The sequence below is a fragment of the Telmatherina bonti genome (genome assembly GCF_933228915.1).
Source record: "Telmatherina bonti genome assembly, chromosome: 17".
NCBI classification, from domain to species: Eukaryota; Metazoa; Chordata; class Actinopteri; order Atheriniformes; family Telmatherinidae; genus Telmatherina; species Telmatherina bonti.
Window position 1 is genome coordinate 19,400,842 of NC_136615.1, and position 24,888 is coordinate 19,425,729.

The 24,888-nt window shown below is 39.3% G+C and overlaps 2 protein-coding genes across 2 annotated transcripts; one reads left to right on the forward strand and one right to left on the reverse strand.

Moving 5' to 3' along the window:
- The first annotated feature begins 458 nt into the window (after positions 1 to 458).
- Positions 459 to 9,146, forward strand: smad4a (SMAD family member 4a). The gene is made up of 11 exons (XM_079256156.1): positions 459 to 568; positions 2,084 to 2,439; positions 2,540 to 2,714; positions 2,963 to 2,992; positions 3,071 to 3,274; positions 3,738 to 3,845; positions 4,280 to 4,330; positions 4,415 to 4,598; positions 5,337 to 5,505; positions 5,757 to 5,895; positions 7,240 to 9,146. The coding sequence occupies exons 2-11, from the start codon at positions 2,200 to 2,202 to the stop codon at positions 7,449 to 7,451; spliced, it is 1,512 nt and encodes a 503-aa protein (XP_079112282.1). The 5' UTR covers positions 459 to 568; positions 2,084 to 2,199; the 3' UTR covers positions 7,452 to 9,146.
- A 4,569-nt stretch (positions 9,147 to 13,715) lies between these two features.
- On the reverse strand, positions 13,716 to 22,063 carry rfx3 (regulatory factor X, 3 (influences HLA class II expression); the record flags this gene model as incomplete). The annotated part of the gene is made up of 16 exons (XM_079256330.1): positions 13,716 to 13,996; positions 14,994 to 15,036; positions 16,015 to 16,168; positions 16,249 to 16,457; positions 16,600 to 16,749; positions 16,854 to 16,951; positions 17,050 to 17,204; positions 17,307 to 17,422; positions 17,806 to 17,921; positions 18,027 to 18,151; positions 18,240 to 18,359; positions 18,447 to 18,628; positions 18,912 to 18,986; positions 20,875 to 21,133; positions 21,752 to 21,840; positions 21,956 to 22,063. 16 exons carry the CDS (start codon positions 22,061 to 22,063, stop codon positions 13,716 to 13,718), a joined length of 2,280 nt encoding a protein of 759 aa, XP_079112456.1.
- Between the last annotated feature and the right edge of the window lie 2,825 nt (positions 22,064 to 24,888).

The following is a 24,888-nucleotide window of genomic DNA, read 5'->3' on the forward strand; positions in this document are numbered from 1 at the left end:
TTTCCAAGCCTTTTTGGATGTTATAGAAGGTTTTCCCTCAATGTGAATAAATATAGAGACTATTGCACCAGGAGACGGTGTTAAACTCATAGACCGTATATGATACACAGTTATATACAGTCTACATACACTATATGGTTAAACTGTAAATAAAGAAGCTGCAGTGCAGCGCCACGCCTGTCATTTCACTTGCGCATGCGCAGTTGGAGCGTGGTGGGTGGAGGAAAATATTTTGTTTATTTTCGTGACCAGCTAGCGTGTGCACCAGTTGCCATTAGCTAACATTGTTTTGAAATATTAATGACATGTTAAAGGTTTAACTGATGAACAACGGTATCTCTAATTAATATGGTACTGTAATAATTAGTAGTGAAGAGGGTTTGAAGCCGTCAGAAAGGAAGGTTAGCTAACGAGAAGTTGATGAGCGTCTGTTAGCATATGTGCTAGCACACAATAACCTAGACGCAAGCTAGTTTACCCAAGATAATCGTCGGAAATTAAGAATTTAAAGCTGTACGTTTATCACATTCTGTTACTCGGACCAACGCTTATTCGCAGAAAAATCACGGTAAGTCAAAAAATGAGTTTATGTTTCATGAAAGTAATTTATGGACCAATGCTCTCTAGAATAGCATTAGCTAAGTGATGGCAAACGCTAATAGAGCCACTCAACGTTAGCGGGTTAGCGCTAGCAAAAACCGTACTCTTTAGAAATTATACGTTTCCTACGACATACAGTCATTTCAGAGCACACTATTTCTTAATGTAAGAGCAACATATTTTACATAAATTCAACCGCACTTTTGAAGTTTCACTACAACTATTTGTTGTATTGTGTTTATTAGTTACGGTAGATTACCCAGTAAAGCTAACGTTAGCAAAGTTTACATTGAGTCTAATCAACAGAACAGTTGCTATTTTGATGTCAGTTGTTACTATTACTATTCGACATTTTTAAGCATTTTAGGGGGTCCGCCAGTGATAATCATTATCTGCATGAGTCTGATCTGTAGTACAAGGATTTTTACTTGTATTGTACATCATATTGGAGGCTACCACGCGTTACTTCCAGATCAGTACGCACAGTACTTGTGGAAAAATATAAAGGTGGTACAATATTTATGTGCTTAGTTAATGAATAATATTAAAAACGGTCTTACTAGTATATAAATGTATCTTCAGAACTAATTTAATCATTCAGCTGGACAATATATTTTTATTATCCTGCTGGACAATATATTTTTATTATCCTAATTTCCTGTTGTCCTGTTGTGCTACTAAAATCTTCTGTTTACTTGATCAGTTTTGCAATTTTTTAAAATAATATTTTTCAGGTGTTGTAATCTTACATTTACTATCTGTAGCTTTATTGATTAGGTTGGAAACGTGTGATAATGATAGTCCTTCATTCAACAAAATGCCTGTAAAAAGGTTTTGTGATTTAAATTCATTTTAAGGTAATCTGTGGACATCTGTCCAACATCAAATAATTCCTCATTAACTATAAATATACTAAAGTATTTCTATTGAAAAAATGGAGCAAGTATGAAAATGAAAAAACTAAATCTTTCTTTATTTGTTAAGAATCGGTTTTATTTAGTGTTTAAAAAAAAAAACAACTTCTCAGATAGTGAGGAGTTACAATTTTTGCTTAGAGTGTTGTGGATATTTGGTGCATATTTTAACCAAACTCAGTTGAAATGAATTACATTTATTTCTATAACGGACCAAGTGCACCTTATCAATTTTTGGTGCTTTGGGACTTCGCAGGGTTAACTAAACTTAATATAAATCTTCAAATTATATTTTCTTTTAGATTTTAATGTTGTAAAATTTAACAAACATAAATTCAGTGTCATTTTATGGATCACATAAGTAGTTTTACTGATAAACCACCCATTAATTGCGCAGTTGAAATATTAAAAAAAAGAGAATGATAAAAGTGTAGATGAACATTTATTAAATCATTAAAATTCTTTGCAGAACTTTTTTTTTTATAAGAGTTGACAGAATGAGATGGAGTTGTTATAATATCCCTACAAACCTGAAGTTGAGACATTGGACAGTACTTTTTCTGTTTTAGGTTGCTGAACGTGGGCTGCATTGGATTAACACTAATTTCATCACGGCATTTCTACTACTGAAAGCATAGAGGAAATAACTGGAAAGTCTACCCAAGGTTGAAACCGGAGGAGCAAGATGTCAATTACAAACACTCCCACAAGCAACGATGCCTGCCTGAGCATTGTGCATAGCCTCATGTGTCACCGACAGGGGGGCGAGAGTGAAAGTTTTGCAAAGCGAGCCATTGAGAGCCTTGTCAAAAAACTGAAGGAGAAAAAAGATGAGCTGGATTCTCTCATCACCGCCATCACCACAAATGGAGCTCATCCTAGCAAGTGTGTAACCATACAGCGAACTTTGGATGGCCGCTTACAGGTATATTGCCATACCAAATTTATTTACTTTTGCTCACTGTAATCCTAGGCTATAATTTAAAAAGAACAGCATCTCATTTGATAATCCTCTCTTGCTTTAGGTTGCAGGACGTAAAGGTTTTCCTCATGTAGTCTATGCCCGGCTGTGGCGATGGCCAGATCTACACAAGAACGAGTTAAAACATGTGAAATATTGCCAGTACGCCTTTGACCTGAAATGTGACAATGTTTGTGTCAACCCATACCACTACGAGAGGGTTGTTTCTCCAGGAATTGGTAAGTAAAAACTGCAGATTCAACTGCATTGTTTACATGTTTGTGGTTTAGCTAAGTCATAATTACAGAACAATATTATTGGCACACTGAAACATAAAGAGTCATATAAGTTGGGATAATTATCTCATTTTTTAATATCCAAACCTTTTCAAACATGCAAACATTTGGACAATAATTCTCATTAGGCTATTGACCTACTCACACCGAGTGAAACTAATTCATGTGTCCTCTCATTGGTGTGTTTGCAGACTTATCAACACTGACCCTTTCAAATTCAGGTACAAAGCTTTTCTTGTCCTTGTTAGAGATTGTGTGAATGTTCATCTGTCTTAATCGTGTCTGTCATTTTCTGATAGGTCCACTCATTGTCAAAGATGAGTTTGATTACGATAACCAACAGTCTCACTCCAGCTCTGAAAGCCACCTGCAGACGATCCAGCATCCACCGTCAAGGCCAGTTCCACAGGAGACATTCAGCAGCCCCGCTTTGCTACCCCCATCAGAGGGCAGCAGTTCAGCTTCCACTTCTGCTTTTTCTACCATTAGTGCTGGACCCTCAAGTGAGACAATAATAAGATGAACCTTTTTGTTGCTATTTTAAGATACTGCTGTTCATCAAAAATGTTTCAGGATTTGAGGGGGTGGTGGACAGACAGACTCCAGTTCTGGAGAGCTGCAAGTTTTTGAAGTTTCCCTGCTGCAACACACCAGACTCAAATCAATTGGTAATGAATAGACCAGTGCAGAGTTTGATATAAAGCGCTGCACAAATCTAATCAAGTCTGATACGAGTTGTGTGTTGCAGCAGGGAAACTTCTAACATTTTCAGGGCTTCAGCTCTGCAGCTCAGGTCCAGAGTTGGCCCCCTCTGCACAGAGAGGTGTGGGTAATTTTATATGGGAATATTTTAAGGAGTTACTTAAGTTTGAATACTTGATGTAGTTAATACTTTTAATGCGGTAAATATCTGTATTTAAACTATTTGACAACACTGTTTTTTTCTTTTTTATACATATATTTCAGATCCTACTCCAAATTGGAGCAGAAACAGCAGCTTCACCCCAGCTGTGCCTCAACACCAGAATGGGCATCTACAGCATCATCCACCAATGCCTCACACAGGACATTACTGTAAGCAGACACACAGCATGGTTATTTTACACAAAACTTTAATCAGACCTGGAAAAATAGTCCACATCTGTTCATAAAAATGAACACGCATATGAACATGTGCTAAACTCATTAGTTTGTTTCCTCTCCCAAACCAAAGGAGCAGATGTGTTATTAAAATAACAACCCGTGTTAATTAAATTAGCTAAAGAAGACAGCTGTGGCTGGACAGCATTTGTACTCATAGAGGACTTGAAATTCTCAACTGACTGGACATGTAGAGCAGGGAAGTACTTATATAAGATCATTTATTAAAGCATACATGTTAGTGACTTTAATACAAGTGAATGATTTCAGATCTTGCATTAGCTTGCTTCCTGATTTGTGCCCATTTCTTACAGTTTCATCAAATATTTGGTTTTAGAATGGTTAAAATGGATACTAATGTCTTTCAGGGCCAGTTACTAATGAAATTGCATTCCAGCCCCCCATATCCAATCATCCTGGTAAGTGTCGAGCTGTATTTAGGCTCCCTATTTATTGTAAATGTGACTAGTGCAAGAGTTTTAACATTTTGGAATTTGTTCCAGCTCCAGAATACTGGTGCTCCATTGCATACTTTGAGATGGATGTCCAGGTTGGCGAGACATTTAAGGTGCCATCCTCGTGTCCAGTAGTGACTGTGGATGGTTATGTGGATCCATCTGGAGGGGATCGCTTCTGCTTGGGCCAACTGAGTAATGTCCACAGGACAGAGAACATAGAGAGAGCCAGGTAATCTCATACATTGTCCAATTCACAGTACATTTTTTTACATGAATTGTAATCATGCTGCCTGTGGTGAGTTTTGTATTTGATGTTTTTGTTTATGTGTGAAGTGTGTTTGAGGTAATTTTGAGTTTGACCTTAGCGTTATCCCACACGTTAAGAATACCACTAAAATGGTTTTTGATCTTCTCAAAAATATAGCTGGAGTCCGTCCTATTCTCTCTCAGGGCAACACAGAGATGCTAATGCATGCTTTAATCACATGAACTGCTGTAATGCCCTGCTTTCTGGTCTTCCCAAAAAGAGTATTTTGACTCTTGAATTATTGCATAATTCTGCTACACAGGCCCACATTACACCTGTTTTAAGGTCACTGCATTGGCTTTCCATGTGTTTCAGGATCTATTTCTCTTGTGACAGGTCTGTTAGGACATTTATAATGTCTTCACGTTTTTGGACCTTCTTATCTCTCAGTTCTTTTACCTTACAAACTGTAATGGACCCTGTGATCCTCTGGCAGTGGTCTTTTAATCCTTCCTAAAGTGAGGACACAAACGTATGGGAAGGCATCATTTGCCACAGTATTAAAATGGGCTATTCTTTTTAGTGCTTTCTAAACTCTGTGAAGCACTTTGTGCTAGAGTTTATTGTATGAAAAGTGCTTTATAGATACAATTTGAATAAAAGAAACTTTATCAGTAGTGAATTTGAACTTTAATTATTTCCTGTTCCTCTTGTCTTCAGACTCCACATTGGCAAGGGTGTCCAGCTGGAGTGCAAAGGTGAAGGAGACGTGTGGGTACGCTGTTTGAGTGACCATGCAGTGTTTGTGCAGAGCTATTATCTGGACCGAGAGGCAGGACGTGCCCCAGGCGATGCAGTTCACAAAATCTACCCCAGTGCTTACATCAAGGTGAGATTGGAAATGTGTTTTGACATGTACATTGTCGAGTCACCATTAAAAACACTAGTTTTAGACAGATTTCAAAAGTTATCTTGTTATGCCTTGGCTGAATGTCTTTCCTCGGCATTCTGAGTAATAGTGTTAAACAACAGCATATCAGTATTAACCAAAGATAATCAGGATGAGGATCTCTCTTTTTTTTTTTTTGTTTTTTTTCTTCTTTTTTAATTGGGCAGCTCTGTTTTCTTCTCCTTTGCCAGGTGTTTGACTTGCGCCAGTGCCACAGGCAGATGCAGCAGCAGGCAGCGACAGCTCAGGCAGCAGCTGCAGCGCAGGCAGCGGCGGTCGCTGGGAACATTCCAGGACCGGGCTCTGTGGGAGGCATCGCCCCCGCCATCAGTGAGTGCTCTTACTGCTGCACTTAGTCTTGAACAAATGTAATACTATGATTGCCTCTTATAATCAGACTCTGTTGGAGGTTTGACTCTTGCCTTGCATCAGGGAATTTCTGATGGCAGTTCTTTGTACAGTGTTATGAAAAAGAGACTTATAGAGCAGCACAAGCAGAAAAAAGCAACTTGTAGTCAGTCAAAAAAGATTAAATAAAATCCAAACATTTATTTAAAAGTTTTATTTACTTACTAGTTCATGTCAAAATGAAATGGCAATGGTTCATGCTTCTAAACTAGGATTACAGATAAATACAGTCCTTTCCCTTTCAGGAGAAGAAATTTGGATGGATTTTAGTCATTTGAATTTAGCTTAGTTTTAGGAAAACATGTTTCGGTCCAGTGAGAACAGTAATGGGTGCACAGTAGGACAAGATAAAGAAACATGAAATGTTTTTTCCATTTGTGTTGTGAGATATTTTATTATTCAGATTAAATGATGGACCAAACATGGCCGTGCCCTCCAGGTTTTATAGGTTTCCCTTTTGCAACACACCTGGCTCGAATCAGCGGGCAGATGTGCAGTCAGGTGTGTTGCAGCAGAGAAACTTCTGAAGTCTGCAAGAAACTGAGAACGGAGTGCTAATTCAATGCTGCATTTCATTTGTAAGTCTAATCTAATCTAATAAGTGCTTACCGAATAAGTATACTAACTGAGTACATATTTAACGTTTTTAATATTTTTCTTAGCATTACCATGAAATAATGAGGAAAGCTCAACTTGCAAACTTAACATTTGCAGTCATTAAAGGTTGTTGAGTTCAAATGCAGTATTATGTGTGGTTAAGCCTATTAGAAGATGCACAGTGCTGTGAAAAAGTATTTACAGATAGGAGGACAAATCCTTTTTCACATAGGGTCATTAAAGCTTCAAGAGCTCTTTATCCTTTAAACAACTTTACTCACCTTATGTCTGTCTAAAACTAAAAATTGTGTGATGATCTGAAACACCGAAGTGTGTCAACTTTGCAAAATAGTAAAAAATTAAGAAGGGGGCAAATACTTTTTCACAGCACTGTCACTGATAACTCTCCATATTTCTGCCTTAGTAATTCATGCCAAACAGTAGAAACTCTGCCCCACATTAATGTGCTTTTACAAATCAGTCTGTGTTTCACAGAAACAGTCAAGTGACAACAGTTCAGCTAGCGAGTCCTGTGAGGTTAGCTTGACATGTGCAAACACCAGTCCAGGCTGGAAATGCATATGCCAAGAAGTCTAAAATCTCTGCTGTTGGTTTTAGCCTACAGTGTCACATCAGTGTTAAGATCTGCACTTATAAATTTTCCTACAGGCTTGTCTGCTGCTGCAGGCATTGGCGTCGATGACCTGCGCAGACTCTGCATCCTGCGCATGAGCTTCGTGAAGGGCTGGGGGCCGGACTACCCACGTCAAAGCATCAAGGAGACGCCCTGCTGGATAGAGATCCATTTGCACCGAGCTCTCCAGCTACTGGATGAAGTTCTGCACACCATGCCCATAGCTGATCCTCAACCTCTTGACTGAGTTTATGAACACAAACTGTACTCCACACACTCAACACAAACACACACAAAAAAAGGAGGGACATCCTGTTTTACTTTTAGCAGACCACTCCACCTGTTGGCATGGAGTGGTGGAGGACTGCAATCACATGGATGCTGTATAGGTTGTAGGAGTAGAAATGAGGACCTAAAGGCTGGCAGTGTACTCCAAACACACTTCTTTCTCTCAGTTGCAGTGCTATGAGCAGCTGCTACTATAATGAGCTTAACTCCAGGTCCGGATATTCTGTGGCGTCTAAACAACAGCTGGAGTTATGTGTCACACTGGGAGGAGTTACAGGACTCTATAAAGAGGATGCAAATGAAATGGAAAGCCAGTGTTCTGCTATTATTCCCTTACTGGAACTACATAACACGAGGCTGTGAAGGCTTGTGTTTGTCAGAGCACAAGCTTGACGTCAGAAAATGTGTCCACATTGAGGTTAGAGACTGATTTTGGTTTTGTGAGATGCAAATGTACCATCAAGATATTTTTGTCAAATGAGATCATTCAGGTTTTCAAAGTGGACATTTTCACATTCACAATTCTGAGATTTAAAATGTGCTGCTCCTGTCCGCCTGCTTTTAAAATGTATACACTTTTTTACTGCTACTTTGCCTCTCTGTACATCCTCAGTGTGTTTTCTGCTGGAGTATACTGTCGGTCTAAGTCTTCATTTGTTTTTTTTGTTTTTTTTTTAATAAGAAGAAAAAAGTTCCTGCAATCAGTTATTTTCCTCATAAATCAGGATATTTATGGTCAATTGTACGTTGTGATGGTTGTCATATGAAACCTTAAACATTTCCTGGGCTGATTCCTTAATCCTTTTAGTTTATCATGTTCTTTTGAATTTGTTTCAACAACACAGGTTATTCAAAATCTCTTTCAGCCTGTCTTTTAAATCCCACAGGACATTATTTTATCACCACTTTCAAGGTGTTGCTAAATGGCTTGTTAGAAAAAAAAAAAAAACTTATACTCTCATTTCTAGAGTATAGGATTTTTTCAAATGACTAATTCACATCTACATTATCATTTTTCTTTTACTAGGTGTCCGTTAGCACTTTACGTTCTTTTTCAGTCTCATTTGTGGTTACTTGTCAATTATGTCTCAACATAGTTATGAATTTTTGTTTCTAATCACCTGTTTATACACATGAAAATGTTCGTTGTTTCGTTTACCTAAAATCTGGCTGTTGCATCACTTTAAAATGGCTCTCACACCCGTTATGATTTGGGAATAATTTGGATGACGCAAAGTAATCGCATGAACAGTTGAGTAAATGAACGAAGTGTGAGGAAAGAAAGCCATAATTATGCCAAATATACTTCATGAAATGTTGAAAGGTTACCACACTGCATCATTTCAGTATTACATTGCTTCTAAAAGCTTAGTCTGAATTATCTGGATGATGTCATTTTTGTTCAGCGTTATTGATCAAACAATATTTTGATATTCTATTTACAGCTGCTGCAGTTTTTTTTATACTCTTTTTGCTACCTTTACAGAGATGAAGCATTCTAGTCACAATCAAATTTAAAAAAATAAGAAAAAGAATGCCATACAGTTTTCCAGGAAATACAAGTTCATGTTCATCTCACGTCATACAATCTGAATACGTATGGAGTTTGATTGATATTGGTGTTTATATGTATGAATAAAATTTAATGGATTAATGGTGAGTCTCAGCCTTGGTGTGCAAATCAAATCTGTCAGAAAGGAAACCGGCTTTTGACCAAGAAAACGTTTATTACTGCAAAGACAATTCACAAATTTTAAGAAAACAACACTAAGAAGCTAGCCTGAGCTGAGATCTGAAATATTCAGAAAACAAAACTACATGTGTCTTCAAGAGTTTCTAAAATCATTACGACACACTAAATGTCTTTGTAAATATAAAAGTCCCCAGATCATCCTTGTTTTTTTTTTCCTTTTATGTAAAATACACAATACAAATCACCCTACACACATTGGTTTGCCTGCCAAATAAAGAATATACATTGTATGAAGCAAATTTAACGGCACACAAAAAAGTCACTTGAAATCTGTATATATTATATCAGATACTATACATTATCCAAAAAAGAGGAAAAAACAAAATCACAAAAGCACTTAAGCAAACATATAAAATGTCCACCAAAAGAACAAAAATTATGACACAAATAAATATACCATTTGACTTTTTGCTATGTACACTTTTTGTCAAAGGTGAATTGGAACGAAAGCCTCCCCCAAATGTCACTGCCAAATGCTTGTGCTTGCATTAGAGCGTGCTACAGATGGCCACGACTCACTAGACTCAAATGGCACTTACAAATCTCAAACAGGTCACAGCATTCAGAAAATATCATTTGACAAAAGAATTCACAATCATGAGAAAACAACTTAGAGCATTTTACTTACAGTAACTCTTCTGGTACATTTACCAGTTCTATACATTTAAAAGTTGTTTGCAGGTACTCGTCCGTGTGTTACTACTTAAGTTTGTGTGTGACTGTTCGTAACACAACCGAGAACTCAGTCCAGTTCGAGGACAGATCTGAATGCTTCCTCAGTGTCTTGTCAGTGGCAGCACGTGTGCAACAGAACGTCGTCTTTATAGCCTCCATCTGTAGCCCACCAGAGACCCAATAGTCACCCCAACCATCTGCTGTGGTCAGGGCTAAATTAAAGGCACAGGAGTTTGCTATGGGTCAGTGAAGCTGCCGAGTCATCCAGGTGAAGAGGCTATTCTAGCTTATCTCTAAAGTTTTATGGGCTCGTTCGCAAAAGAAAATAAAAGTTACAAAAATCCCCCTCCCCCCTTTTCATTCTCATTTTCAAAGACACAGGAATTAAGCACAATTGTGTTGGCAGCATTACCATCAGTCAGTTAACCAGGAAAGCTTCAAGATGCAGAAAGCTTCATCACTTTCTGGTCAACAGCAAACAGGGTGTAGAAATATTGACAAAAAGAACGAAAAAAACCCAAAAACAACAAAGAAATAAAAATAATTTTAAGCAGCACATAAGTGTGCAAGACCAGAGAGCACTTACAATCCAAAAAGCACGATTGAGATTCGAAGAAAAACACCTTCAAGCCACTTCAGGCACAAAATAATACAAGTCGTCATCTACTATGTGTAGTGAATATATGATACATTTAAATAAATTTTAAAAAAAATACTGGGAACAAAATTAGGAGAATGGTAAACATGCCAGAGAAGAAATGCATCATACAAAGCTTTCATTCATATAAATGCAAAAAACCAAGACTGACTGTGTTTGAACATTTTTAACAGAATCCCACCACGTCCTACAAAGTTTGGGTCATGTAAGGTGAGCACGTTGGAAAGGGAAACTTCATTTCACAGGTCTAGTGTAAGTAAGAGACATGATGTAGTGCTTACATGTTTGGATTATCTAAAGAGAAATTTGACAATTTATACCTAGAAGCAAGTTTATTCTCAAGTTAATTAAAAAAAAACAAACAAAAAAAACAACGTTTTTCCTGCTATTTCCTGTGTAGTTAATTTGCCTTTTCTTGCGCTTTTCTTAAACTAAGATGTGTGTGCACCCAGTTGGTTCTTAGATCTGTTCAGACATCTCAAGCCAGCAAGATCAGTGTAAGGGACTATAGGATGTGAGGAGCATGGCTCCCAGGATGCTTAGAATCAACATTCAGATTTCCCCTCCCAAGAAAAAAAAACCTTTGGGAAGAGTTTGTTAAGCCAGTTGCTTCAAATTTAAGCTTTTCCATCCTTATTTACTGTTAGTATGATTTTTACACAGGAACACAACCAAAGTATAAACAAAGAAAATAATATCTTGTGTGCTCTCATTATCTAAAGGATTTTTTTTTACTCTTCAAGGGCTGCAATACCAGGAAATACAGAACTCTCTTTTTTTGAAAAGTAATCATCCCACAGAAAGAAAAAAAATGAAAAACTCCTCTCTGTACAGTAAATCTGCTCTTTGCAGTGGTATAATCCTCAGAACCCATTATAACATACACAAACAAAACAAAATACAATAAATATTAATAAATAAACATTTCTGTGGAGAAAAGATACAGATAATTGAAACAAGCATAAAAAATAAGACAAATATTTTTTTAGTAACAAAATGTTGCCATTAAAGGATTAATCTCAATTTTCCTCACAACATAGAAGGCTAAACAGTTCAAGTATAGATGCAATCTAAGGAATCAGAAGTTAGTCCCCATGCCGTTCCCATTTCACAGTCTATGAACTAATTACAGATGAGCTACCAAAAGGAAACATTCACATATTAACAATCAGATCAAGCACATAAAAAGCAACAAATATAAGTAGTGTATTATGTCATATACTATACATATATATCTTATTTATTTATTTATATATATATATATATATATATATATATAGATATATATATATCTTTATCTCTTTGAATATCAGAAAATATCTACTTTTGGTCCACTGTACAAAGATGATGGTTAAATGCAGAACAAAGGATGAAGCATTTTATGGGCTAAAAACAGAAATGAAAATGTATCAGAGGTGAGAGAAAAGCAATGCAGATTTTCTCTTATCGCGTTGAGATTTGTGCAGAACAGTGGTGTGTGTGCAATAAGGTTTGGTGACTGTGCTGCACGCATCAAAGGGCTGGCACCACTGGTTTGAGGTAGGGTGACTGATGGATGTGTTCCAACACATACACACACACACACACACACACACATAAACACACAGGCATATGAGCACATGCACAAAAAAAGCACAGCGCAGATCTATGCATCCATTGTCTTGAACATACGCACACATACACACTTCATCCAATGACAAAGGCTAATGCAAGAATAGGCCTCGAGAGGGCAGAGTGAGGGCAGGAGCAAGGCTAAAGACCATGACTCAGATAAGTTCCAAGTTTACAAGAGCTGATCCAGAGAAAACAACAGGTGTGTCTGTGCCTGCATCCCACAGGTCTCAACACTGATGAGCCAGCCCAAATCCAGCCAAGAGTCACCAGAAAGCCAAATCTGTGGCTGGGACAATGCAGAGGAGACACGGGCTCTCTACAGCACACAGTCAGGACTACATGGACAGCTGCATTTAAGGATAAGGCACTATGATAAAGCCGAGGTACAATAAATCCCTGACATTCCTCCTGCTCTGCAACATGGCACTGTGGGACAGGAAACAGCTTTTGGGGGGCCCCGATGGCTCACTATTAGAGTCCTCTTGTTGGTTTTATTTTTGGTCCACTGCGAACTGAAGAAATGTAATTTAAACTTAAAATGCAAAACCAGGGGAAGGTGTCTAGTAAGTTGTTTTGAAGTTTACAGCTCGTCACATGAACTACGGAGCAACTAAAATGAGTAAAAGGCAAGAGTTATGCACAGTGTGCATGGAAAGCTAGCATTTTAAGGAAGTGTTTTTTTTCCTGCTTTCTAATAAAAGCAGTCAATCTCATCTCTATGTACAGGAACAGCAGCACAGATATTTCTTCCAGTGGTTCTATTTCTGTGGCTAAAAGCGATTAGCGGCTGGCTACCATGTAATAGTCAAACAGAACTGCACTATGTTGCCTAAATGTCTTTAACAAAAAGTTTTGGTTTTTTTTAAGCTACATGCAATACTCAAACATCTTGTTCAATCAGAAGTGTATCAGCGGTTTGCGATGCATGTTGCCTTGAACTGTGCTGAAACTGGGAAAGACAACTAAAAATCTAAAACAAAACAAAACAAAACAATAGCACCATGATTGAGTAATACTAATTGAAAGTCCAGCAAATCTATTTACAATGGATGAAGGTTTAGAGTCAGTCTATGCATTTGCTCTACTGGGACTAGTGACATGGATTTGAGCTCTGAGACATCAGTAGTTTGAAGGAGACAACATTTCCATTCAGGATAAAAACCTGTCTGTGTACACAGACAAGAGGTGGTAAGTCATGCCTGAACAGGAAACTTTTAACGAGTCAAATTAGTCCTTTTTCTCCTGGTCCCTTCCACCAGCTGCCACTGAGTTCAAGCACAAACTTAGAGGATGACTAGACATCCAGAATCTAAAAAACAGTCAGACGAAAGACAGCACATCTTGGCCAGATTATCATTCCCCCACTGACCAGGCTGGGTAGGGAGAAGAGAGCGTGTCCACACAAGTGCAAACAGAGACGATGCATGAAGCAAAGACGTCGACATCCAGACTTACAGAGACAGATATGTAAAGAGCGAGACAGCAAACCTAAGCCAGACAAGGTCAGCTCTGTCCACAGACCTTCAAACTGAGGCGTATGTGTTGCCTGTGGTGCTGCAGTGGCGGATGGTGGGAGTACCAGCAGAGGGTGTTAAGATGTGCTCAGTGTGGTCCTGTGGGGGCTGTGGCAGCGACTGGAGTACACCTGGCTGCACAACTCCCACCACAGGGTGGGATCCGTCTTCTAGTGCTCCAACTTGGATCACCTGGATTACGTCATGCTCCGATTTCTCCCGCTTTGCAAAAGGTTCTCCGGACTCCTCCGTATCCTCTTCTAAGTCGCTGTCCATCCCGCTTGTTTCGTCTAAACAGGACAAAAAAAGAAAAAAAAAGAAAGTAAATCTTTTAGTTTGTTACCCAACAATGCTGGAGACCTCTGTCATCCTGAGCAGCTTATCTCTACTGTTGTTTCTTCCTCTCTTAATATCACCATGGAGCAGCTTGTAAAATGATCCGACTTTAGGTCATACTGCAGTTCTTGTTTGTAAACAACTGAACCCAGCCACCCATGCCAGCTTGAATCATCTGGGAAATTCTGCACCGCAAGCTCTGGCAGAAAGCGAGCTTGAGAATGAATGAGGGAGGGGGAACAGCAACAAAGACAACAGAGGAGTAAATCCGATAGATGATTTGACAGTTTCTCAGTGGTTACATTATAAGGTACATGGAAGAACACAAATATAAAGGGATGTGTAATAATCTGAACTGTTACTGACAGAAAGGAGCTGGAAAGTGGTTCCTCCTTTCACCGTGTCTGTATAGTCAGAGCTGCAGTCTAACATAGTGCCAAGGAGACACTGTTTTACACACTTCAATGGACGTTATTTTCCTAATCCTTGTGTTGTACGGAGGACCTTGATGGAAAAGCAAACCTGGCTCTTTAAAGGAAAAAAAAATACTGCTTGCTTTTGGTTAAAATGCAGCTACATTCAGCTGCATGCAGCATGAGCTACCTACACAATTTTGACTGTTTTACAACCAAGTTTTTTCCATTTTTTTCCCCAAGTTTAAACCCTCACAGAATTACATTAATTTAATATTTTACACTTTTTTGTTTTTTTTCCATATTTAAATGCATTTCTCTTCGCTTTTATGGCTTTCTCATTCAGCAGTTTTACCCTGCTGATGCATTTGAGATATAAGAGATCCATATATTTATGAAAGCTTTTCTGAAGCTATTCAGCTCTCCTGCTTTAAAGCTTAAAGATGTGAACCAGAGGTATTGTTATTTTAAATAGTCTTTTAATGCATTTTTACTTTGTGCTGCTAGATAATGACAAAAAAAATTCAAACTCACTTACCTTTTTCAATGTTAGTAAGGGACAGGGTGTTCAAGCTGTCAAACTGGGAAAAAAAACAAATGTCACAAATAGAAGAGCCAGCATACCCTCCCTGGCCCAAAAATTTTTAACCTGGCTTTAACTAAGCAAACAGGCACGAACCTCCTGCTGGATAATTACTGCATGGGTGATTATCTTTCAGCTGGCAACAAATGATTAAATCCCAACTGATGCAATGAGTAGCTTCTCATTTCTTCGACAACCATGCGGAAAGACACATCCCATGGTCCGGATAAAGATGTTAGTCTGTTTAAGAAGTGCATGCCAAATCATTGGCATGCAATGAACAGAGAAAACCTCTGCAGAGATGCTGAAACTACTAAAGTTTGGTTTAGAAGAGTCTAATGCATCATTCAAAACTGGAAGGACAATGGACAACCAGTCTCCCAGGAAGAAACATTGTCTGAATATAATGAATGAGCAGGTCATTCCATTTTTTCTTCCGTGATAGCGCGGCCATATTCCAAAATGACAATGCCAGAAATCATCTGGCTCAAATTTCTGACAGAGTGGTTCGGAGAGCACGAGACCTCATTTTCACACATGGATTGCCCACCACAGAGTGTAGACCTTAACCCCAATGACAATCTTTGGAATGTGCTGGAGAAGGCTTGTGCAGTGGTCAGATTGTCCCACCATCAATGCAAGATTTGGGGAAAAAATTAATGCAACACTGGATGGAAACAAATTTTGACATTGCAGAAGCTAAATGAAACAATCCCACTGTAAATGTGTGCCAAAATCAAAACCAAAGGTGGTCTAACTAAATATCAGAGTGTGATGTCTCTTTAATTTTTAGGCAGGCATTGTAGTTTAAATTGTTTAATCATACTAATAAATACAAAGGCACAAAGGACATCTGCCATTGCAGTGATGTGCAACAGGAAAACTAAGAACTACATGCAATAACTGATAAATAAAATAAACCTTTCATCTAGAGATGGAAAAAAACAAACAAACAAACCAGATTGTGCATTTTTACCTCGCCCATAACTCCTATGGGTGTTTCTCCAGTAGCTTGAGCCACACGATGTTCCACCAGGTAAAACATGTACTCATCATACAAAAGGCGAATCAGGTGGAAGGAACCAAAGCTGGCAGCACTGCGCAGGGTCAGGTCCCTTATCACCATAGAACTGCAGAGACATGAAAAACATTGTAAACTTTCCATAAACTTTTCGCCTGAACATTTTGTATGATTGACATTTTCCCAGACCTGTAAAAGGACCACTTAAGCAGGAACTGCCGAGCTGCCCTGGGGAAGCTGGGCCTGTGCTCATAAGGCTTGAGCACTTGAGTGACAACGTTATCCAGCCAGGCTGCCCACTGCTCCAGAGAGCTTTGTTGCTGCAGCGTGGCCTTAAAGTCCTGCTCCAAGTGCTGAACCACGCCCTCCTCACACTGGCACACCCATGATGCCTGCTCCTATACAGCAGCATGAGGAAAGAACAGAGGGTTCACATTTGAAAGTACACGTTAGTAAATAAATACTTCTTGGATGAGACTGACAAGTTTTGTGTAATAAAAGTATAAAATAATGTAAACATGAATGTAAACCTGTTCTGACCTGTACATTGGCAAAATCAACACGGTTGAGATCAGTCAGCATCTGGTTGATCTGTGATGTGTTTTGCAACACAGCACGTGCCGCCTGAGCCAAGTGGTTCAGAGATGTATATCTGCGCAACGTCTGCGCAAAGGCACTAACAGCGGCAATCTGACATAAGAACACACACACAGCAGTTACCTAAAGTGTAAACACCTTTCTCAAAAGAGTTCAAATAATCCTCTCGTGTACCAGATATATTTGTAACAATGCACCTTAGTCTGGATCATTCTCTGTGGAATGGCATTCATGGCATTACTGAGCCAACCTTCCAGGCTTTTGGCAAAGTTGCGAATGGCTTGAGTCAAGGCACCTGGAAAATAAGAAGATAAAACCAACAATAGTGAGTCCCAAGACACCGCAAACCTTAACAGATCAATCAAGTAAAGATGGAAAGTGACTGTGTCTCACTGGGAATGGGTCTCAGGACATCAGGAATAAGGATCTCCACGAGGGCCTGGTACATTAAATGGTCACAGGTGCTCATCCACTTTAGAACTGCCTCATGTCTGCACAGCACCAATAGCTGTGCTCGGGGGAGCCGTACTTCAATCTCACTTATGCTGCTGCAGAGGCAGAGAAACATTGACAAAACGACTCTTGAATGTTCTCATTATCCAGAAATAAGGTAACAACACCTGAGTACACCACAATCAACTCAGTCTCACCTGTTCTCCGTTACAGTGGAACCCTCTACAGTGTCGGGGGGAGAATAACGCCAGAATGTCTGCCACAGCTTCTCAATTAGACTGAACTGGAGGTTGACAACCACATCCAGGATGGCCTGAAACCCATCCAGAGGGGGAACAAAAGGGGTGATAATAAATGAGAATTGGCAAAACTCTCTACAGAGCAGAAAATAATCCTCCTTGAAACTGTTGTGAGGTCCACGACTGTGTGAAACCGGAAACAAAAAGCCATTTCCAGGGGTTTCCAAAATCTCAATCTAGCCAAACTTTAAAAGACCTTTTTAAAAATAATGTTGAAACTTAAGTATTTACTTTTTTAAGCCTTCAGCAATTGTAATCATTTTAAAAGGAAGAGACCAACCGTTTTGGAAGAAAAAAAGAGGGATCACACCCCATTTTCCATAGGGAATCAAACTTGTGTGCTGAACAGTGCTGTGGGGACCTTGTAGAGAGCAGAAAAGAATGTACTTTATCTAACCTCACAGTGCTCTCTGTAAAGGGACTGGAGAGCTTTTACATCATCTGGGCTGATGTTCTCTGTAGTGTTCTGTCCTAGGTCCAGCTCTACAAAGTCAGGGAGCGCCCGTGATGCATCTATTTAAAGAAAAAACAAAAAGATAAAACACATTTAGCATATTACAATGCTCTTTGATGTTCAGTAGTTTTAAAGACATTTGGATGAAATACCACAATGCTGACCTAGGAACTGCTGGTGGTGCTGACTCTGTGCAATGACAGTCTGCTCTGCTGCACCAGGGTGGTGCTGGCCTCCAGCTGAGTAATTCTCCCCAGAGCCACTATCAAACTTCTGCACTGGCTTGAACCTAAAATCAAGAGCTGAACTTTAGCATCTCGAATAAATATTACTTTTTTTCACAGCATGGGCTGCATTCCACAGTGGATGGATTTTACCTTTGCTTCTGCTGCACAGGCTGCTGTCTAAGCGCCATGTACTGCATGTCTTCTTGGAGTCGATTGAGCGGGGAATCTGGTTTTACACGTATACCATAATAATGATATTTGGAATTCCCTCTGCAAAATACAAACAAAAGGTTAATTACGCTAAAGATAAGATGACCAGGCAAGTATATAAAAATCATCAGGCAAAAAGAAGCCAACCTTGTCCCAAGCCGCCTTGTACGGAGTCCCATGAAGATGGAGCGAATGAGTTTTCCAAATGAAGCTGCATTAACAGGGTCCAGTTTCTGCTCCTGGCAGTGGCGCAGGTAATGATTGTAGAGGGTGGATCTTGGTAGGCTTACTCCCTCTGCTGTCTCGTAATTGTCGAGCAGCCACTGGAGCTACAACAGGTAACACATGCACTTTTAACTCAATCGTATTTACAGATTGGTTAGTTAGACCTTAAATCCTCAGTGAGTTAACCTGATGCTGCTGCATGACAACTCAGCATAAGCTTCTATGGCATTCTGCGATTTTAAAGCAACAATAACAAATAAAACCAGCCACATATGACAGCAAACTTGCCCACCAAACTCAGATGTACAGAGATGGGAAATAGGCAGAGCAGCAAGAGTAAGATTTGCAAAAGTTTGGCAAGGGCAAGCATTTAGAAAAGCAACTTACATGGCTGTTGAGCAGCGAGCTTCTCTGACTGGATAAACCCTCAGATTTTTGGAGTGTCTCAATCGCCATTTCAATCTGATAAACCACGAAGCACAGGACAACAAAATGTAAGAGGGGGAAATCAAAACCAAAGCAAGAAAAGGAAAGAGTAGATCTAAACACATTACTTGCCACAAGCAAAAATAAAAGAAAGAAAGTCTGGAAAAGATCCCGAAGCAAGCACCACTAGAATCAAGCCGAGCAGGATTATGTTTCTTTTCAGGACAACCTTGGCCTCGCTATGAAACACACACACATAGAACAGGACAACTAAAGACTGAGATTGTTTAAAGCTGGCATACACATAACCCTTCAGGTTTCTTAAGCACAAATCCACCTTGAGAACTGTTGTGTTCAGCAGGGAAGCCCGACTCTGCAACCAATGGCCCTTTTCCAATCGCACCTACTAAGCCCCACTCCATTGACACCACACTACCTTGTTTTGATTGTTTTCATTACAATTGAGGTGCCCTTGTTGTGGGCGAGGTTGCTGTAGCAAGGCAGCTCATAAGTATCGTGAAGTCATTTGTTTCTGACACACACTGCACAACAGCCGTCCAGCTCACTTTGGATTTCTCCGTCGGCCAACAAGCATAGGAAGATCTTAACTTCCTGGTTGGATCACAGTGTTGGTCAAAAAGCCATTGTGCTGCTGCCTGCTGATACGACCCAAAGTTGTTATCCAAGGTAGCAGCTGCATTTTAAAGATGGCCGGTCGGATGTCCCTCTCATGAGTCATACTGTGACATCAAATTCTGGCCAACAGTGGCCTGCAAACTGTGCAAATCACATTTTCAGCCTGATTCTGCACCATCAGAACCCCAATGGAATAGGTGCTAAAATTGGTCTACTTGGCCTGGGATAATCTTGATGGAAACACCTACAAACCAGGAGGTGTTGGCTGGGCTTAGTAGGTGCTTGTGGAAAATAGCCAAAAAAAAAACCAAACAAAAAAAAAAACTAAGGCAGTGGCAAGGCTACATACACAACTGTTGAAACTTTCGGACTGTTTTTCAGGATGTTTTGTTAGTATTACTGAACCCTACTGATACGCAAGTTAAGGTGAATGAATAAATAGATCAAATAGTTCCAAGCGGCTTTAAGTTCACTCATAAAAAATGTGCAAATGTGGGATTTTTTGTGTTTGTCCTTTTTGTAATGATTGACACATAGAGTAATACAAGTTATTACACCATTACTGTGAAAACTGCTTTCAAAGCATCCCTAATGAGACAAGTATGAAATGCTCAGATCATCATCAGAGCATGGCTGTAGAGATCTGTGCACAATTTTTGCCTATTACAGGACTCGCATGATAAGCATATGAGCCTATTGAGCTTTGATCCCCTGATCATTTTGTGGGCTGCCACTCAGGTTTTAGCCTTTTACACCCTCTGTAATCAAAGGGGGGAAGTAGAAAAGAGGAAACCAGATTTGGACAAAAAGCTAATGTATTACTTAAGTATTTCAGGTTCAAGGAAATAGTAAACATAACTAAAATAGTGCAATACATGTGATGAAAGATAATTGCCGATAATAAAATGTACTGTATACAATAATGTATAATAAAAAATGACTGATCTATTATATGACAGTATTTGGGGTGTCTGTTTATAATGACATTTTTGCAGAAATGATGGTTATACAAATGAAAATCCACATAAAAAATTCTGTATTATATGTTGGACCAAGCTAGTAAACAGATGGATGAAGGATGAGAGAAAAAGTGGATTTACACTAATAGGGAAAGTCTAGGCAAATTAAAAGCAGTGTCGTTCTTATTAAGGGCAGATGTGAAAGTCACTGCAATGTCAACGGGAAGTATTATACACACACACTAATCAGAAGATATTTCAACATACACAAAAAAGCAGGCAGGCAAAAGTAAGCGAAAGACCAATCTAGTGGGTATAGTGCTACTTACGGTAGCTGGAGAGGCTCGTGTGGTCTGGGTGGCAGGGTGGGGTCCGGCGTTGTCCATGAGGTAACCCCCTGAACTACTGCTGATTACCTGACCCCCTGCCAGACCCATGCTCATTCCTCCAGAGCCCCCTCCTCCATTGTTGGTCATGCCATGAGAAGTCACCACAGTGGACACTTGTGATGAGCTGCCCTGTGTGTCAAAGTAGCTCCCTCCGCTGTTCTGGCTGTACAGCTGTGGCTCTGAGTACGAGTAGGTTCTTCTGTTCACAAGAGAGGTCAGCGGTCAAAAAGTCTGCCCATAATGAGGACTAATATTTAAGGATTTGACTAATATTTGTGACATTTTTCATTTTAATTAATGTTTTTGACAACTTTGACACATCAGATCTTATGATACATTAATCTGTGTTCAGTAGTGTGGTTTTGGCCACTTCTAAACATGAGTCCAGCCTTTGCATAGTTTTTCCTCCAGAAGCTACTGTGTCAGTTTCTGCAGATGCACTCCTGCGTTTGTGTCCATCACAGTATGACTACTGCACAATGAATTTGATTGTGTGTGCAGCCACATCCCTCAGACCCAGGGGAGCCTTTCATAGAACTGACACTTAAAAGACAGGCAGAGTTCTGGTCATGTTCTGGTGACTGAGCACAATCATATATACAACTGCAACCCACTGGGGGTAAAACAAGAAAACAAATACAAAAGATGACTTGTGCCCCTACAACATCATGTGCTTATGACATGAATGATCATGTGAAGAGACTTGAAAGGACAAAAAAAGAAAAAAAAAAAAGAAAAAAAAAAACAGGCTGCAAAGACATAACGCTAACATTTGTGGAGCAGAGGAAGAGCAGGGCTGGATAACAGTCTGACTCACATGTTGCCATTGGTGTAGACGCCACTGTTTTCCTCAACATACTGCACTTGTGCTGGGTAAACATGCTGAACCTGCTGAACAGTCTGGGCCTGGCAAAATACATTGCAAAGGTTTCAAATTCATTTCTGCAATCAGCTACAGACATTAAGGTGCAGTTGTATGTAAAAATTTGGACCAAAATACACATTAGAAGCCTGGATGTACCTGCTGCTGGACAGGCACCTGCTGAGTGGAGCTGGTAGGCTGGACAGGCACGGTGGTCTGAAGAGGGACAGTGGAGGTGGAATCAGCGCCTGCTTCAGGGGTCTGCATGGCGCCTGAATAAGAGATGAAATATAGATTTACTGTTGAGTAATATCTAAACTTGTCCATCCACTTTATAAGGTAATAACAACTAAAGTATAATCTACATATACTGTAACCCAATAAACTTAAAGACTGATCACTCATTTAACCACACTACATTCACATATAATATTGTTTTCTATTTCATTAGTATTTGATAAGAATATCAAATTTGATAACAGGCAAATAGTTTAGCTTTATTATGTTGTTTGTAATTAAACAAAATTAGCTTAATGTTACACATATTTCCAGGACTATTTGAATGTAAGAAAAGACAAATGTGACATAATTTTCAAAAGAAATTAATTCAGTTAACATCCATATAACTGTCCAAGACACAAAATATATCTAAATAAAGAAATTAATCTTGCTATAAAAAGAAAAGGGGGGGGGGGTTTCATAGCAGACCCTGTCTGTTTTGACAAAAATCGATGAGAGTAAAGCTGCACTAGAACGACTGCACCCAAGCACCCGTTCTGCCTTGTGGTACTCAATGTACTGTGAGCCTCATGCATCACTGACACATGGTCTTGTCTCCACATTCGCAGCCATAAAACGGGTTAATATTTAACAAACTCTAAATAGATGCTGCATACAATTGCCTCACTAGTTCCCACTTTTACTGGCTCAACATGATTTTGAACAAGAACACCTAGCAAAATACCTTATTTTGTCGCAGGTTTCTTTAACATAAACGTAAGAGTTAATCCGGCTATATTGTGAATTATCAATGGTAAGATGCAAGTGAATGTGTCATGCTCAAGGCTGGCTTAACTGAACAATGTTGAGAAAGACAAGAGTTAGAGAAAACACCTATGCTGAACCTGTACTTGCAAGTTAATAATAGTGTGGCTACCATCACCTACTCCTTCTAGGGAAAGGCCATCTCCTCCCCATCATAGTTTCCATGAACAAGCCTCTCTTGGTTAATTAAGCTGGATCTCCTAACAGCTTCACATCACTCTGGGGATAGCTTGCCCCTTTTCTTTACCTTTAAAATTACACTGTCTCTTTTCTGAGAGAAACAAGACCAACACTTTATTCATGATGGGGCAACTAAAAACTGGATACACTGAAAGTGTGATCAAATAAAAACAGCACACAAAATCTGGACTTTTCTTTTACCATTCATTAGCACAAAACCTTTGCTTTCAGCATTACAGTTTTGAACACTTGTGGGAGGGAGATGCATTTATTATCAGTGTCAGAAATCTCAGCAGACCGTTTGTCATACAGGCTACAGTCTGGCTGTAAGAAAAATACACATTTGTCCAGTGCAAATATTTGTATTCTCCAAGTCTGAGAAATTACTGAACACTGACAATCATCTGACAGGACAACCTAGCAAAACATTTAAATAACATACTGCAGCATATAAGAATGTATTTTTCTCTGTACTTTAAAAAGGAAAGAAACACTTGACACAAAGCTAATAAAAATTGTTGTGCCACAATCATACCATAGCCCTTGGTTTACTATTTCCTGACAAAAAAAAGGACTTGCAGACCAGAGGATATAGCCTTATATTCCACAGTGCAGTTTGAAAGCTAGAGGGCAAGGCCCCAACTGAGCCCACTTAATCGGGGAAAAGAGACCCTACATCACAGCACACCCTTGCTGCCTTACCTCAACCCCCTCCACCAATACAGACACACAAACACATACACGCACACACATCAACACACCTCCTGCCACACCATTCAGGCGCTCCCTTGTGGCCCACTTAAATGCTGTGCTCCAATGAGCAAGTGCAAGCCCTACAAAGACCACAGAGGAACAAAAGCCACCAAGGAGTGCAACATTTTGCCCCGAGTTTTCTCCCTTCAGTTCCTCTTGCTAACATCCCAGGCCACAAATAGTGGAGCACAAAGGTTCACAGTAGCAGCTATCAGAAAATACAAAGACCTATAATTTGCCTCTCTAATGGTCATGTATGAAATAGTTGGAGTCTAATGTACTGAGTGAAGACATAAGAACTATTGAACAATGATGTGTACACGAAAGAAAAATCTCCCTTTTTTCCCCCCATAGACACCTACTCAATAGCATGATTAGGTGTTTGCACTGCAGGAAAACAGGTGGAAGGAAATGTAATTGGAAGTTGAAGAAGTGAAGGGTATGCAAAGAACTGTGTTTGTTTAGGAGGGGGTTTTAGGATTACAAAGATGGATGGGAGTGTCTTGCTTAGTAAGAGCAGCTGAAGTTGAAACTTTTATTTTACATTATTACAGTGTGTATGATACTGTAAGGTAAAAAAATAATTCAGCATTTAATCTGAGTCAACGTACATGTTACAATGAAAATGATCTTAAATGCACTCAGTTCATTCTTCAAGCCAATTGTGGACTGGAAAGTGAACAAAAACAACTAAAATAGACAGATGCAATTACATGTAGGTTCATATGTAAATCTATTTTTTCTAACATCATCACTTTTACATTACATTCAGAAGGCTGTGGAAAATTACATACTAAACATGCAGCTAAGCCATGAAAATGGCCAACAGAATAATTAAATGAATCAGTCCTTCTTTAAGTGATTGGAAATGCAACAGGATCCAGGCAGCAGGTGGCATGGTACTATTTCTGCCCTACTGGACTACAGGTAGGTGGTAACATGATCTGATAACTGGCAGCTCATAACATCCTGTTTTGTTTGTGTGTACACATGTGTGTGTTTGGTAGGGGGTGACCTAATTTATTATCAACTAATAAATATTTTTAGGGCTAACCCATATCATTTTATATCTTTTTTTCTTTTCAATTAACTCGCTTGTATAATTTTGAACTGCT

What these genes read in the sequence shown, in the direction of transcription:
- smad4a (XM_079256156.1), top strand. Translation starts at nt 2,200, where the DNA reads ATGTCAATTACAAACACTCCCACAAGCAACGATGCCTGCCTGAGCATT. An exon ending in ACCCCAGTGCTTACATCAAG is followed by an intron (nt 5,506 to 5,756) that starts GTGAGATTGGAA and finishes CTCCTTTGCCAG; the next exon opens with GTGTTTGACTTGCGCCAGTG. An exon ending in AGGCATCGCCCCCGCCATCA is followed by an intron (nt 5,896 to 7,239) that starts GTGAGTGCTCTT and finishes ATTTTCCTACAG; the next exon opens with GCTTGTCTGCTGCTGCAGGC.